This window comes from Rhinatrema bivittatum, chromosome 8, assembly GCF_901001135.1.
Source record: "Rhinatrema bivittatum chromosome 8, aRhiBiv1.1, whole genome shotgun sequence".
In the NCBI taxonomy this organism is placed as follows: Eukaryota; Metazoa; Chordata; class Amphibia; order Gymnophiona; family Rhinatrematidae; genus Rhinatrema; species Rhinatrema bivittatum.
In genome coordinates, this window is record NC_042622.1 from 83036000 (window position 1) to 83049033 (window position 13034).

A 13034-nucleotide genomic window follows, 5' to 3' on the forward strand; every position below is an offset into this window, starting at 1 on the left:
GCCTTGACGTGTATTTGAGCGTAGATGTGCGCGAGCGTGCCCTAGGAGATCATGAGAGTGAGCATGGTGGACTGGAACACCCATGCTAAGCTGGAGACGCCGAGGCCCTCGGCACTCTGCACCGGAGGCAGCCATCTTGCCAAGGAGGAGGAAAAGGGAAGAAAAGAGGTAAGGCAGAGTGGTCGCAGCTGACTTGATTTGTTGGTCCTTTCCCTCGAGGTTCTGGGGTGTGTGGTGGGTGGATGCGAATGGTACAAATACTTGGTTTGGCATTTTAGGGGACAAACTGTGTGGGATGGCTGGGGTATGGACAAAAGTTTGGTGTCAAAGGTGGGTGTGAATGGGACTGGGAGAATGATTTTTTGAACAGGTGGATGAGGGTGTGGGAAAGCAGAGTTGCTTACCTTAACAGGTGTTCTCCAAGGACAGCAAGATGTTAGTCCTCATACATGGGTGACATCATCAGATGGAGCCCCGAAGCGGAAAACGTATGTCAAAGTTTCTATAACTTTGACTAGGCACACTGAGCATACTCTGCATGCCCTAATTCACATGTCCACGCGGAGTCCCTCTCCAGTCTTATAGCATAGAATTATGATTAAAATAAAAAATAGGAGAACTCAACTCCATGGGGTGGCATATGGGTTTCGTGAGGACTAACATCCTGCTGTCCTCGGAGATCACCTGTTATAGGTAAGCAACTCTGCTTTCTCTGAGGACAAGCAAGATGGTAGTCCTCACACATGGATGAATCCCTAGCTACAGGCTGCTCCACAACACAAAAGGGGACCAAAAGGCACAACAACACTGGTGCTGTTGGTAACAGAGGGGGAGATAGTATGAACCCAAACAATGCGCCCTAGGCAGGAGAGTTGGGGTCTACACCTCAAATAGGTTCCAAAGGATAGACTGGCTGAACCTACTGTCGTGCCAGCCTTCCCTATCCAGACAATAATGAGATGTGAATGTGTGTAGACAACTCCACATCGCAGCCTTGCAGATCTCCTCCATGGGAACTGCTCGCAAGTAGGCCATGGCTCTGATAGAATGAGTCTTGACATGACCAAGATGCAGTCCCACCTGGGCATAACAGGAGATGTAATCTGCTAGCCAATTGGATAGAGTCTGTTTGGCAACGGCCAACCTATTCTTGTCAAAAGAAATAAAAAGTTGTCTGCTCCAGATAGAAGGCTAAGGCTCGCTTGCAGTCCTTGTTCACCTTGGCGTGAATAGGGCCTGGAAATGAATACTGGCAGAATGATTGGTTAAGATAGAAATCCATCACCACCTTAGGCAGGAACTTAGGGTGTGTACACAAGACTACCTTTCATGATAAAACTTAATATAAGGTGGATAAGTCACTAAGGCCTGGAGCTCGCTGATCCTGTGCTCTGAAGTGACTGCCACCAAAAATATGATCTTCCAGGTCAGGTACTTCATGTCACAGGTGCGCAGTGGCTCAAAAGGAGCTTTCATCAGCTGAGCTAACACCATGTTGATGTCCCAAGAAACAACGGGAGGCCTTAGGGGAGGCTTCAATTAAAACAGGCCCCGCATGAAACGTACTATAAGCTGAACAGAGATGGGCCTACTATCTATACCTTGGTGGTATGTGCCAATTGCACTGAGATTAACTCTAACGGAGGTGGTCTTTAAGCCAGCCTCCGATAGGTGTAGGAGATAGTCAAGCAGTTTTTGTAGGGGCAGGAGAACGGATCTAGGGTCTTCTCACACCATATGGAAAACCTCCTCCATTTCAGATCATAGGACTTTCTAGTGGAAGGCTTTCTAGAAGCCACCAGGATCCAAGGCACATCCTATGAAAGTTCAAGCAACTGCAGGATTAACCTCTCAACATCCAGGCTGTGAGTGACAGGGCCTGGAGATTGGGATGCCGCAGCCTGCCTTGATCTTGCATGATGCAATCTGGGGAAGTCCTCAGACTGATCGGTCTCTGGATGGACAACTCCCATAGGAGTCGAAACCAGACCTGTCTTGGCCAATGAGGGGCTAAGAGATCATAGTCCCCCTGTCCTCGCGAAGCTCTAAGAGATTCTTTTCCACTAAGAGAATCATAGGATATGCATACAGAAGATCCTTGCCCCAATGACAGGCGAGGGCATCCAAGGCTGGTTTGCTGTCTGACCTGTGCAGGGAGCAGAACCAAGGCATCTTCCTGTTTCAGGGGGTACGCGAATAGGTCTCCTATCCAGGCTCTTATGCACTAGCGACATGAGGGTGTCCTGCTGCTGTTGAGGCAGCTATTCATCCACCCCCTGCACCTGCTTCATATAGAGCTGGTAGGCAGCAATGTGGGCAAAAAGCATGGAGCCTTGAAACACCTTCCTCCCAAGAACGTCCATTGCTCTAGGCCCTTCCCTGGGGGCTCCGAGAAATGAGTCAGAGCGCGCTTGGCCCTCTTCAAGGTGGATTCAACCACCACCAACTGGTGGGGCAACTGATGCTTATTGAATCCAGAAGCCTTCTGAACAAGGCAGAACCCGTCTGCCTTCTTATTAACAGGAGGCACTGTGAGTGGGTGTTCCCATATCTTCAGCAGCAACTCCTTAAAGATCTTGTGTATCGGGACCACCACGATCTGGAGGATCTCAAGTATTTTGTGCCTGGCATCCTCCTCCGACAATAACTGAAAAGGGATGGCTTCCGCCATCACCCTCACAAACTGTGAAGGTTAAGTCCTCAGGCTGAGACTTCGTTCCCTAGGTGCTCGGCCTTCGTCCAGAGGTGCAGGCACTGGTAGAACTGGATGGGGAGCGGTAAGCCTTGATGTCTCCACCGGCTTCGATGGAGCTTCCTCCTCAGAGGAACTGGCGATGAACATTGTATCGGTAGAGGGAAGACTTGGTGCCCCACTGGGCACCGATGCCTTCTCGGGAACTGATGCCAGCTGGGTTCTAATGCACCAATGAGCACGTTGAGCTGTTCCAGAAGCGGTGCAAGGACAGGCGGCACCAGGTCAGAGCCGTTGGAGCCACAGGACTGAAGCCCTGCAGTGCCTAGTCCACCGTTAACTGAATTTGGCGCTCCAGCTCCTCCTCAAAGGTTGCCAATGCTAACACTGACTGGGAGGAAGGAGGGGTGGCCAGATTCTCTTTGGACCCTCGAAGTGGATCGGTAACTGGCATTAGGACCGGTGGAGATCAACGCAGACTCCTGGCATCGACGGAGGATTGGCACTCCTTACCACAGGGTCACTTTGGAGTCAGTGTGGCAAAGGTCTGGGGCATCCTTGTGCCCAGCATCGTGCATCTATGAGTACTGGTGCCAATGCTTCTTCGGCTTCCCTCGATGCTCTGCCCGATCCTTCCCCAGTGCCGAGGCCAATGACAAGGAACCTGAAGTCCACAGCCTGGAGGAGATCGATGATGGTCGGTCTCCAGTGCCCCTGCTGCCGACGGCATTGATGGTCCTGCCGATGTCGATGACCTCGAGTCGAAGCAGACGTCACTTCTGGGTCATCTGGGTGCATAAACGGCAACCCCGGACGTCATGCGATGCCCCCAAGCAGAGGACACATACCTCATGCAGATCCGTTATGGACATGGTCCTCGGGCATCGGGAGCATCGCTAAAAAGCGGACGTGGCCATGTCGGATAAAACAAAAGGGGCATGAACTGAAAACCATGGCGGCGAGGCATCGATGGCCGTCAGGTACTGATGCACCGCCCCCATGGGGAATCGACCGCGAGAAGAAACTTAAATGAATTACTGAAAATCCTGACTAAGAGATACTAAGGGAGAGCACTGAGAGGGACCCAGCGATGGAACAATGAGGAAAAACCTGCGAAAAACATGAGAAAAAACAGTTTTCAACAAGGCCAAAAACAGCCAGCGTGAGCTCACTCTCAGTGCAAAGCTTAAAGCTCCGTGAAAAAAGAGAGACTGGAGAGGGACCCCCACATGGACATGTGGTATAGGGCATGCTGGGTAGTGTGCCTAGTCAAAGTTCTAAAAACTTTGACATAAATTTTCCACATCGGGGCTCCATCCGATGCTTGTCCCCGTAGAATTTAGATTAGTTCAGTACAAAAAAAAAAAGCTGTAGCGCTGTACTCTATCTCTTAGGTTTGATGTTTTCCATATTTGTACCAGATAACTTGGGCCTGCATGCCCAAGATGCTATTTGAATTTGGATGTCATATTATAATGTAAGCAGCTACAGAATAAAATGTATTTTGCAAAAAAATAAAATTCTTAACGAGTGCAGAGAAATGTTACATAGTCCAGTTTTGAATGTTCAAAATCAATCTTTTTATTTATAAATGAATGGCAAGTCCACTGTTATCATATCTATACTTCAGGGGGTCCCTTTTTTTGGCAAAAAAACAGCATTCAGATACTATAACGAATTGTATACTACCATTTTCTTCTCTAAGTTACTCTATAACCCATATTATACGGAAGCATTGGCACTCTCTGCTCCTGCAGGATGTTTTTCAAGGTCCTTTACGTTTCACATACCGAAGAGGCACTAATTTGTGAGACATGCTGACACAGTCTGACCTGCATACAAGACGGTCAATTGATCAGGATATGGGAATACACAAACCCTGTGGGCAGTGCTCTGTATGTCCACATACAAGTGTTATATCGTCTTTTGAACATCCAGGCTCTGGTAAAAAATATACATTAAGGGATTCTTTTGACTGTAATTCAGAAGGTGTTATCTATATAATTCATTGCCTGTGTCAGAAATTACATGCAGGGAAAACCATAAGGAAGATAAAGACCAGGATCATGGAACACAAATCTAATACGTGAAAATGCACCATTGGTGGACCATTGGGTCCATTTTTCACATACTATATCTGATCTATACTTTTTTGTGTTAGAAGTCCCATCTGTCCGAATCGTGGAGGCAACTTCTCAGAATTTCTGATTCGTAAAGAGCAGAAATGGATTTACACACTAAACACTGTCATACTGCACTGACTCAATAAAGAGCTAGAATGGGTTCATTTTACCTGATTTTGATTGGCTATACACTGTCTGGATTCTGATTGGATGCTCCCCTGTTTGCCGATTGGTCCGTCGTTTTTGGCGCCTTTTTTGTTATTGTTAAAAACCCTTTTGCAGAACTGATATATGCGCTCCCTGAAAAAATATTTATGAAACGACTACGGTATGTAAAATGGTTTTTTGTAATTTAAAGTTATAAGATTGTCAGTACTGTAGCCTTTTTAACATAGTCCGCTTTCATGTCTTCTTGTTGGGCCTCGTTAAAATATTGCCTGTCCCTCCCGACGCAGCTTCGGTGAAACACGGGTAAAGGGGGACCCCCTGAAGTATAGATATGATAATAGTGGAGTTGCCATTCATTTATAAATAAAAAGATTGATTTTGAACATTCAAAACTGGACTATGTAACATTTCTCTGCACTCGTTGTGGTTAAACTGTAATTGCTGAGTGCAGTCTTTGCTCTGTTCGTTCTTTTGGCAAAAAAATAAAATAAAATAAATTTAATTTATTGAGGTGGTTTTATTGTATAAAATTTGAAATTGTACCGAACGTGCATTATCATGGTTCAAACAATCCTTTTCCTTACCCTCACTCACATAATCTGAACAAGTGCTTAATTATGAAATATATTTTAAAAAGAAGGAAAGGAGAAAAAGAAAAAGAGTCATCAATGACCATTAAAGTTACCTTCAAAGGGATAAAGAGCTTTGCATGTTCCTATTGTAGGAAGTGGTTCATCATCAAATTCATCATCAAACTCTGTTGTCATCACCTTCACTTCATTCTCCTGACTCTGTTCTTCTGTGTAACTGCCATCTGGGCTGCTCAAGAGAGGAAAATGCACAGCCACTAAAGCAGCAGAACTCCTGAGCGCAGGCATACATTGGTGAGGAGCAGCAGCAATCAAACTCAGAGCCTAGTTTCTAAAGGAACACAACTATGAGGGCAACCAAGAAAGCAGCTCAGGAATACATCATTAGTGAATCTCTCTCTGTCCTTTATGAAATGTATCTTGCATTAAATCTTGCATTAAATCTTGCATTAAATCTGAAATCTTTTCTGCTTTGAATACCGATCTGAGAAACAGCATTAGGAACATTTCAAAGAATATTTTTTAAGGGAAGACATCAATAAATATGTTTAAAACAAAATGTAAGTAATATATGCTTGCAATATGAATATATTAGAATTATGAAATATCAAACCAGGGATTTTAGTTACCAGAGCACTTTTTCATGGCTTGCCTCCACCTAAAGATGGTGCCCTAACACATCTGGCTACAAAGACTACACACCCAGATGCAAGTTTGGACTTGACACATCTTTCATTGCTTTTGCCCAGATGTGCTGAAAAAGGGCCAGTATAAGGGAATTCCTATGTAAACTTCAGTCATTCTCCACAGATACTGTACCTCTCACGGTCCTGTGCACAGTTACTGACTGCTGAGGTGTTCTGGGCTTCATATACTCCACTCTGCCGTCGCAAAGTTTCATTCCGTACAGGTAACCTGCCTTCCACGTCTGCCAGCCAGCCCTGCAAAAGACAAAATATTGGGTATCACTTCTTTCTTTTAGATTTCCTTCTCTCGCTCCAATATCTAGACATCTTATTCAGTTACGTAGTTGGTCTAGGTTGAAAGAAGACCCAAGGTCTATTATATTTAACTTAGTGATTAATAGTGCTCTCTACATGATAATCTAGAAGGTAAAAATCCTCTTTCCTGTTCATACCCTAGATCAGTCCAGACAAGTGGGTTTTGCATCCCTACCAGCAGATGGAGGCAGAGAACAAAAACTTTTCAGGCACTGCTACTTAACAGAGAGTGCCACCTGCAGTCCCTCAGTATTTCTCTGTCTCCAGCAGATGGTAGAGCTGCAAACCTGCAGTCTGAACTTAGTTTGAAAAAAAAAAAAGTTAAAAGGAGATAGTTATAGAGAAGAAAAAGGAAGAAGTGAAGAGGTGTTAGGTTCCTTTGTGGGCCATCCTTCTGGTTCAGCAGGGCGAGCAGGGGGAAGAGGGTGAGAATCCCTAGCCAGGCTCGACCATCGATTTCCAGGGGGGGGGAACCAGGGAGTCCTAGTTCCCTCACTCCCCCTGAGGCCTTCTCACCTGCCAAGTCATATGGACCAGCTGGAAGCACCCAGAACCAGGAAAATATATCTTGGTGGCTTGGTGGGTTGCTTGGTGGCTGTTCTTTAAATTTAAAAAAAAAAAATGGTGTAGTGCAGGGCTTCTTTTCGGTGGTTGGCTAAGGGTGAAAAGGGAAGTGAGTATGGATCGATTTCAAAGGGGCTCTTAGGGAAGATAAGGCCATTGCAGAAAGACTAAATGAAATCTTTGCTTCCGTGTTTACTAATTAGGATGTTGGGGAGATACCAGTTCCAGAGATGTTTTTCAGGGATGATGAGTCAGACAAACTGAACCAAATCACTGTGAACCTGGAAGATGTAGTAGGCCTGATTGACAAACTAAAGAGTAGCAAATCACCTGGAGCGGATGGGTATGCAACCTAGGGTACTGAAGGAACTCAAAAATGAAATTTCTGATCTATTAATTAAAATTTGTAACCTATCATTAAAATTATCCATTGTACCTGAAAACTGGAGGGTGGCCAATGTAACCCCAATATTTAAAAAGGGCTCCAGGGGTGATCCAGGTAATTATAGACCAGTGAGCCTGACTTCAGTGCCGGGAAAAATAGTGGAAACTATTCTCAAGATCAAAATCGCAGAGCATATAGAAAGATATGGTTTAATGGAACACAGTCAACATGGATTTACCCAAGGGAAATCTTGCCTAACAAATCTGCTTCATTTTTATGAAGGGGTTAATAAACGTGGATAAAGGTGAACCGGTAGATGTAGTGTATTTGGATTTTCTGAAGGCGTTTGACAAAGTCCCTCATGAGAGACTTCTAAGAAAACTAAAAAGTCATGGGATAGGAGGCGATGTCCTTTCGTGGATTACAATCTGGTTAAAAGACAGGAAACAGAGAGTAGGATTAAATGGACAATTTTCTCAGTGGAAAAGGGTAAACAGTGAAGTGCCTCAGGGATCTGTACTTGGACCGGTGCTTTTCAATATATATATATATAAATGATCTGGAAAGGAATATGACGAGTGAGGTTATCAAATTTGCAGATGATATAAAAATATTCAGAGCAGTTTAATCACAAGCGGATTGAGATATATTACAGGAGGATCTTGCAAGACTGGAAGATTGGGCATCCAAATGGCAGATGAAATTTAATATGGACAAGTGCAGGGGGTTGCATATAGGGAAAAATAACCCTTGCTGTAGTTACATGATGTTGGGTTCCATATTAGGAGCTACCACCCAGGAAAAGGATCTAGGCATCATAGTGGATAATACTTTAAAATTTATTTATTTTATTTATTTATTTTGGACTTTTATATACCGACATTCATGTAGAAAATTTACATATCATATCGGTTTACAGTGAAAATATAAAAGTAGCAAATAGCATTACATAGAACAGGGTGACATGGAACTGGGAATAAGGGATCAAAAACAAAGGTAAATAATGACAAAATAATGACAAAATCATCGGCTCAGTCTGCTGCAGCAGTCAAAAAAGCAAACAGAATGTTAGGAATTATTAGGAAGGGAATGGTTAATAAAACAGAAAATGTCATAATACCCCTGTATCATTCCATGGTGAGACCACACCTTGAATTCTGTGTACAATTCTGGTTGCCGCATCTCAAAAAAGATATAGCTGCGATGGAGAAGGTACAGAGAAGGGCAACCATAATGATAAAGGGAATGGAACAGCTCCCCTATGAGGAAAGGCTGAAGAGGTTAGGGCTGTTCGGCTTGGAGAAGGGACGGCTGAAGGGGGATATGATAGAGGTCTTTAAGATCATGAGAGTTCTTGAACGAGTAGATGTGACTCGGTTATTTACACTTTCGAATAATAGAAGGACTAAGGGGCATTCCATGAAGTTAGCAAGTAGCACATTTAAGACTAATTGGAGAAAATTCTTTTTCACTCAACGCACAATAAAGCTCTGGAATTTGTTGCCAGAGGCTGTAGTCAGTGCAGTTAGTGTAGCTGGGTTCAAAAAAGGTTTGGATAAGTTCTTGGAGGAGAAGTCCATTAACTGCTATTAATCAAGTTTACTTAGGGAACAGCCACAGCTATTAATTGCTTCAGTAGCATGGGATCTTCTTAGTATTTGGGTAATTGCCAGGTTCTTGTGGCCTGGTTTGGCCTCTGTTGGAAACAGGATGCAGGGCTTGATGGACCCTTGGTCTGACCCAGCATGGCAATTTCTTATGTTCTTATGTTCATCTTATGTCTAAAGCCTAACAGCCGGCACACAAGGAGGGCGCCTCCGCCAGGTGGAGTCTTTTCTGAGGACACTGCGTTGCCTTACAGTATCCTGGACGGAGCCTGGCCAGTGGTAGTGGTTGTCTAAGGAACCATATGAGAGGAAGAAGCCTTAAGGATCGGACTTGGGCAGCAGGGTGCCCGTACACCTCAACACTGGACCGCAGCTCCACTCTGTGTGCAGAGGGAGGAGAACTGTTTGTTGTTGATTTGAGTTTGGGGATGGGAGGTGGAGGGAGGAGGGTAGGGGGGGAGATATATGGGGTAAGGGGGGAAAGGAGGGAGGAACAGGATGGCAAAGGGGTATAAGCTTGGTGAATGTGTATTTTGGTGGTGGGATGGCTGTGTGCGTGATGACCAGGCTCAGGGATGGGAGGGGGTGGGGGCTGGGAACCCCTCCCATATGGATTAAAGAGAATAACTGCTGGGATACAAACCAGGAAATTGGTATAACATGAATAAGCTCATCTCCTGGAACGTCCATGGACTGGGGTCACCAATCAAGAGAAAAAAAGATTATAAATAATCTTTAAAAATTGGGGGCAGAAACAGCCTGTTTACAGGAGATTCATTTAAATGACCATGAAAGGCTGAAATTAAAACGTGACTGGGTTGGGAAATGCATCTTCGCTCCAGCTAGTGGACGCAAAGCTGGGGTCACCCTTCTAATACACAAAACAGCAGACATCAGTGTCAAGTCCACGGTAGCAGATCCGGAGGGACGTTTTGTTTTAGTAACAGGAAATTGGAAGGGGCAAGAGGTGACGGTGTGTAATACTTACGCCCCAAATAGCCACTTACATGAATTTTTGGTAAAGCTGTTAACAACTTACTGGTGCACATGACGGGTTCTTTACTCCTGGTCGGCGACTTAACCTGCCTCAATGACCCGATCATGGATAAATCCCCGACGGGCACGGCACAAAATAAAAGGACACCCTCGGGGTAGAGTTTCTTTGCAACAGCCTAGATCTACTAGGAGAGTCCTACACCTGACGGAATGGGACTTTACCTTCTTTTCCAATCCGCATGGGTCAATGTCAAGAATAGACTACATACTCATAGCTAAGAAGATGTTCTCTCTAGTCACCAGGGCAGATCTTGAACTCCTGGTCATATCGAACCATTCCCCAGTCTCCATTAAGCTCCGGCTAGGGGAAAAATGGGCAGGAGACAGTATATGGAGATTTCTCAATGGATTAGCATCTGACAAAGATTTCAAAAAATTCTTACAGGAAAAATGGCTAGACTATAAATCTCACAATGCGCAACACATGACCTCTCTCCTCACTTGTTCTGGGAGAGAGGTAAGGCGGTACTCAGAGGGGACATTATAGCCTACCTTAGCGCTAAAGCAAAAAGAATAGATAGTGAAATCCTTCACATGGAAAGCCAGTTGAAACAAACAAAGGCGAGCTGGGTACACATACCATTGGAGGTAAATAAAAAAGCCTATTACAGCACCCTGGGTAGATTAAATACAGCATTGCATGCTCGGGCATTCCGCTCTCTACAAGTTGCTCAACATAATTTTTTTCGATTCGGCAACAAAATTGGTAAATCACTAGCAAATATAGTCCAGCCCAGTAGACAGCACTCCCTCATCCAAAAAATGAAAACGACTATGGGCACATGGGTAGCAAAAACTGAAGAAATGTGTGAGGTCTTTCGCACCTTTTATCGAACCCTATATACAGATGACATGAACTCAACAGACAACCAAGAGCAGGCTTTTTTCTCTGATATGGACCTCCCTACATTATCGACAAAACAACAGGATTTCCTCAATAGACCCATTCAAACATATGAGGTTCTTCGGGTGATTAAGGCGATGGCGAGAGGGAAATCCCTGGGGCCCGATGGATTTTTATACGACTTTTATAAAATTTTACAAGACCATATTGTGGTACCATTAACAGATTATTACCTGGAAGGATTAGACAAATGTAAATTTCCAGAGGGGTTCAATAGTGTGCATATCATCGTGCTCCCGAAGGAAGGGAAAGATCCCAGCGTACCGGCCTCATACCGACCAATATCGCTTCTTAACAGCGACTTGAAGATACTGGAAAAAGTCCTTGCTGACAGATTGAGCACTTTACTCCCTTCTCTAATTTCAGACCATCAAGTGGGGTTCATAAAGGGCAGGAAGGCCACAAGTCACATCTAAAACTATTAAGAAAGACCTGAAAACCTGGTGCTTTCAAGAAGCTTATGGAGCCGAGATTTAAAAGATCACTGAAAGCTGGAATCCACATGAAATTTCTCATATTTTCTTATCTATTGAGCTCCTTTCTATTTTATCCTTTCTTAGTTTTTAGGCTTTTAGTATTATGTTTAACTTAACTAATTATTCTTATTGTTTTATTAATTTTATTGTATCTCATGTTTCTTACTTGTTTTTAGCTACATTGTAAACCGTAAAGATAGAATCATGTGTTCTGACTCACGGTATATAAGAAATGCATAAATAAATAAATAAATAAAATTAATGGCCATGAGAATCTCACACAGCTGGAGCAAATCCCATTGCTAGCTGTGGGGTTTGATTCTGAAAAAGCCTTTGACAGAGTTTCCTGGGTCTATCTTTTTTCAGTCCTTTGTAAATATGGCTTTTCGGGGTCATTTCTACAATACATTTCCCTGTTCTACGAATCTCCAGCATCGCAAATCCTGGTAAATGGGAAAAAATCAGCGAACTTTCACCTTCAGAGAGGGCTACGGTAAGGGTGTCCCCTGTCCCCGCTTTTATACATCTTATCCATCGATCCGCTGCTCCGGAAAATAGACGGTCATCCAAAGGTTGGGGGATTTGTAAGAGGGAAGAAAAGTTTAAAGGTGGCAGCATGGGGAGCCGGAGGTTGAGGAGCAAGGAGACCCCATACCTGTTGCCGCTTCTATTGCCTGGAACAACCGAGGTCCCGGAACAGCTGGCCGACCTGGTGACGGAGGGAGGCGGCCAAACGCGACTGACTACGAGGCCAGGAAGTGACGTCAGCACAGGGCGCCTGCTGCTATAAAGCTAGCAGCAGACGGAGAATTATCTGGGAGCCGGAGGTTGAGGAGCAAGGAGACCCCATACCTGTTGCCGCTTCTATTGCCTGGAACAACCGAGGTCCCGGAACAGCTGGCCGACCTGGTGACGGAGGGAGGCGGCCAAACGCGACTGACTACGAGGCCAGGAAGTGACGTCAGCACAGGGCGCCTGCTGCTATAAAGCTAGCAGCAGACGGAGAATTATCTGGGAGCCGGAGGTTGAGGAGCAAGGAGACCCCATACCTGTTGCCGCTTCTATTGCCTGGAACAACCGAGGTCCCGGAACAGCTGGCCGACCTGGTGACGGAGGGAGGCGGCCAAACGCGACTGACTACGAGGCCAGGAAGTGACGTCAGCACAGGGCGCCTGCTGCTATAAAGCTAGCAGCAGACGGAGAATTATCTGGGAGCCGGAGGTTGAGGAGCAAGGAGACCCCATACCTGTTGCCGCTTCTATTGCCTGGAACAACCGAGGTCCCGGAACAGCTGGCCGACCTGGTGACGGAGGGAGGCGGCCAAACGCGACTGACTACGAGGCCAGGAAGTGACGTCAGCACAGGGCGCCTGCTGCTATAAAGACAGCAGCAGATGGCGCGTAGCTGCCGTCGGCGCGCTGCCTAAGCCGCGCGCTCCGTAAGGGGCGCGCGGCTTGGTCCGGCTTAG

General features: G+C 45.3%; 1 protein-coding gene across 14 annotated transcripts in view; it reads right to left on the minus strand.

Annotated features, from left to right (window-relative positions):
• FNBP1 (formin binding protein 1) overlaps positions 1 to 13034 on the minus strand; it is a 547949-nt gene that overhangs the window by 11111 nt on the left and 523804 nt on the right. For 8 of the 14 annotated variants that reach the window (XM_029614281.1, XM_029614291.1, XM_029614288.1 and 5 more), the window contains 2 exons: positions 6393 to 6514; positions 5669 to 5805 (listed from right to left, as the gene is read on the minus strand). In XM_029614281.1, the coding sequence (XP_029470141.1) occupies positions 5669 to 5805; positions 6393 to 6514 (259 nt within the window). The remainder of the gene's footprint in view (positions 1 to 5668; positions 5806 to 6392; positions 6515 to 13034) is intronic. The other 6 variants (XM_029614280.1, XM_029614292.1, XM_029614289.1 and 3 more) reach the window with 1 other exon arrangement.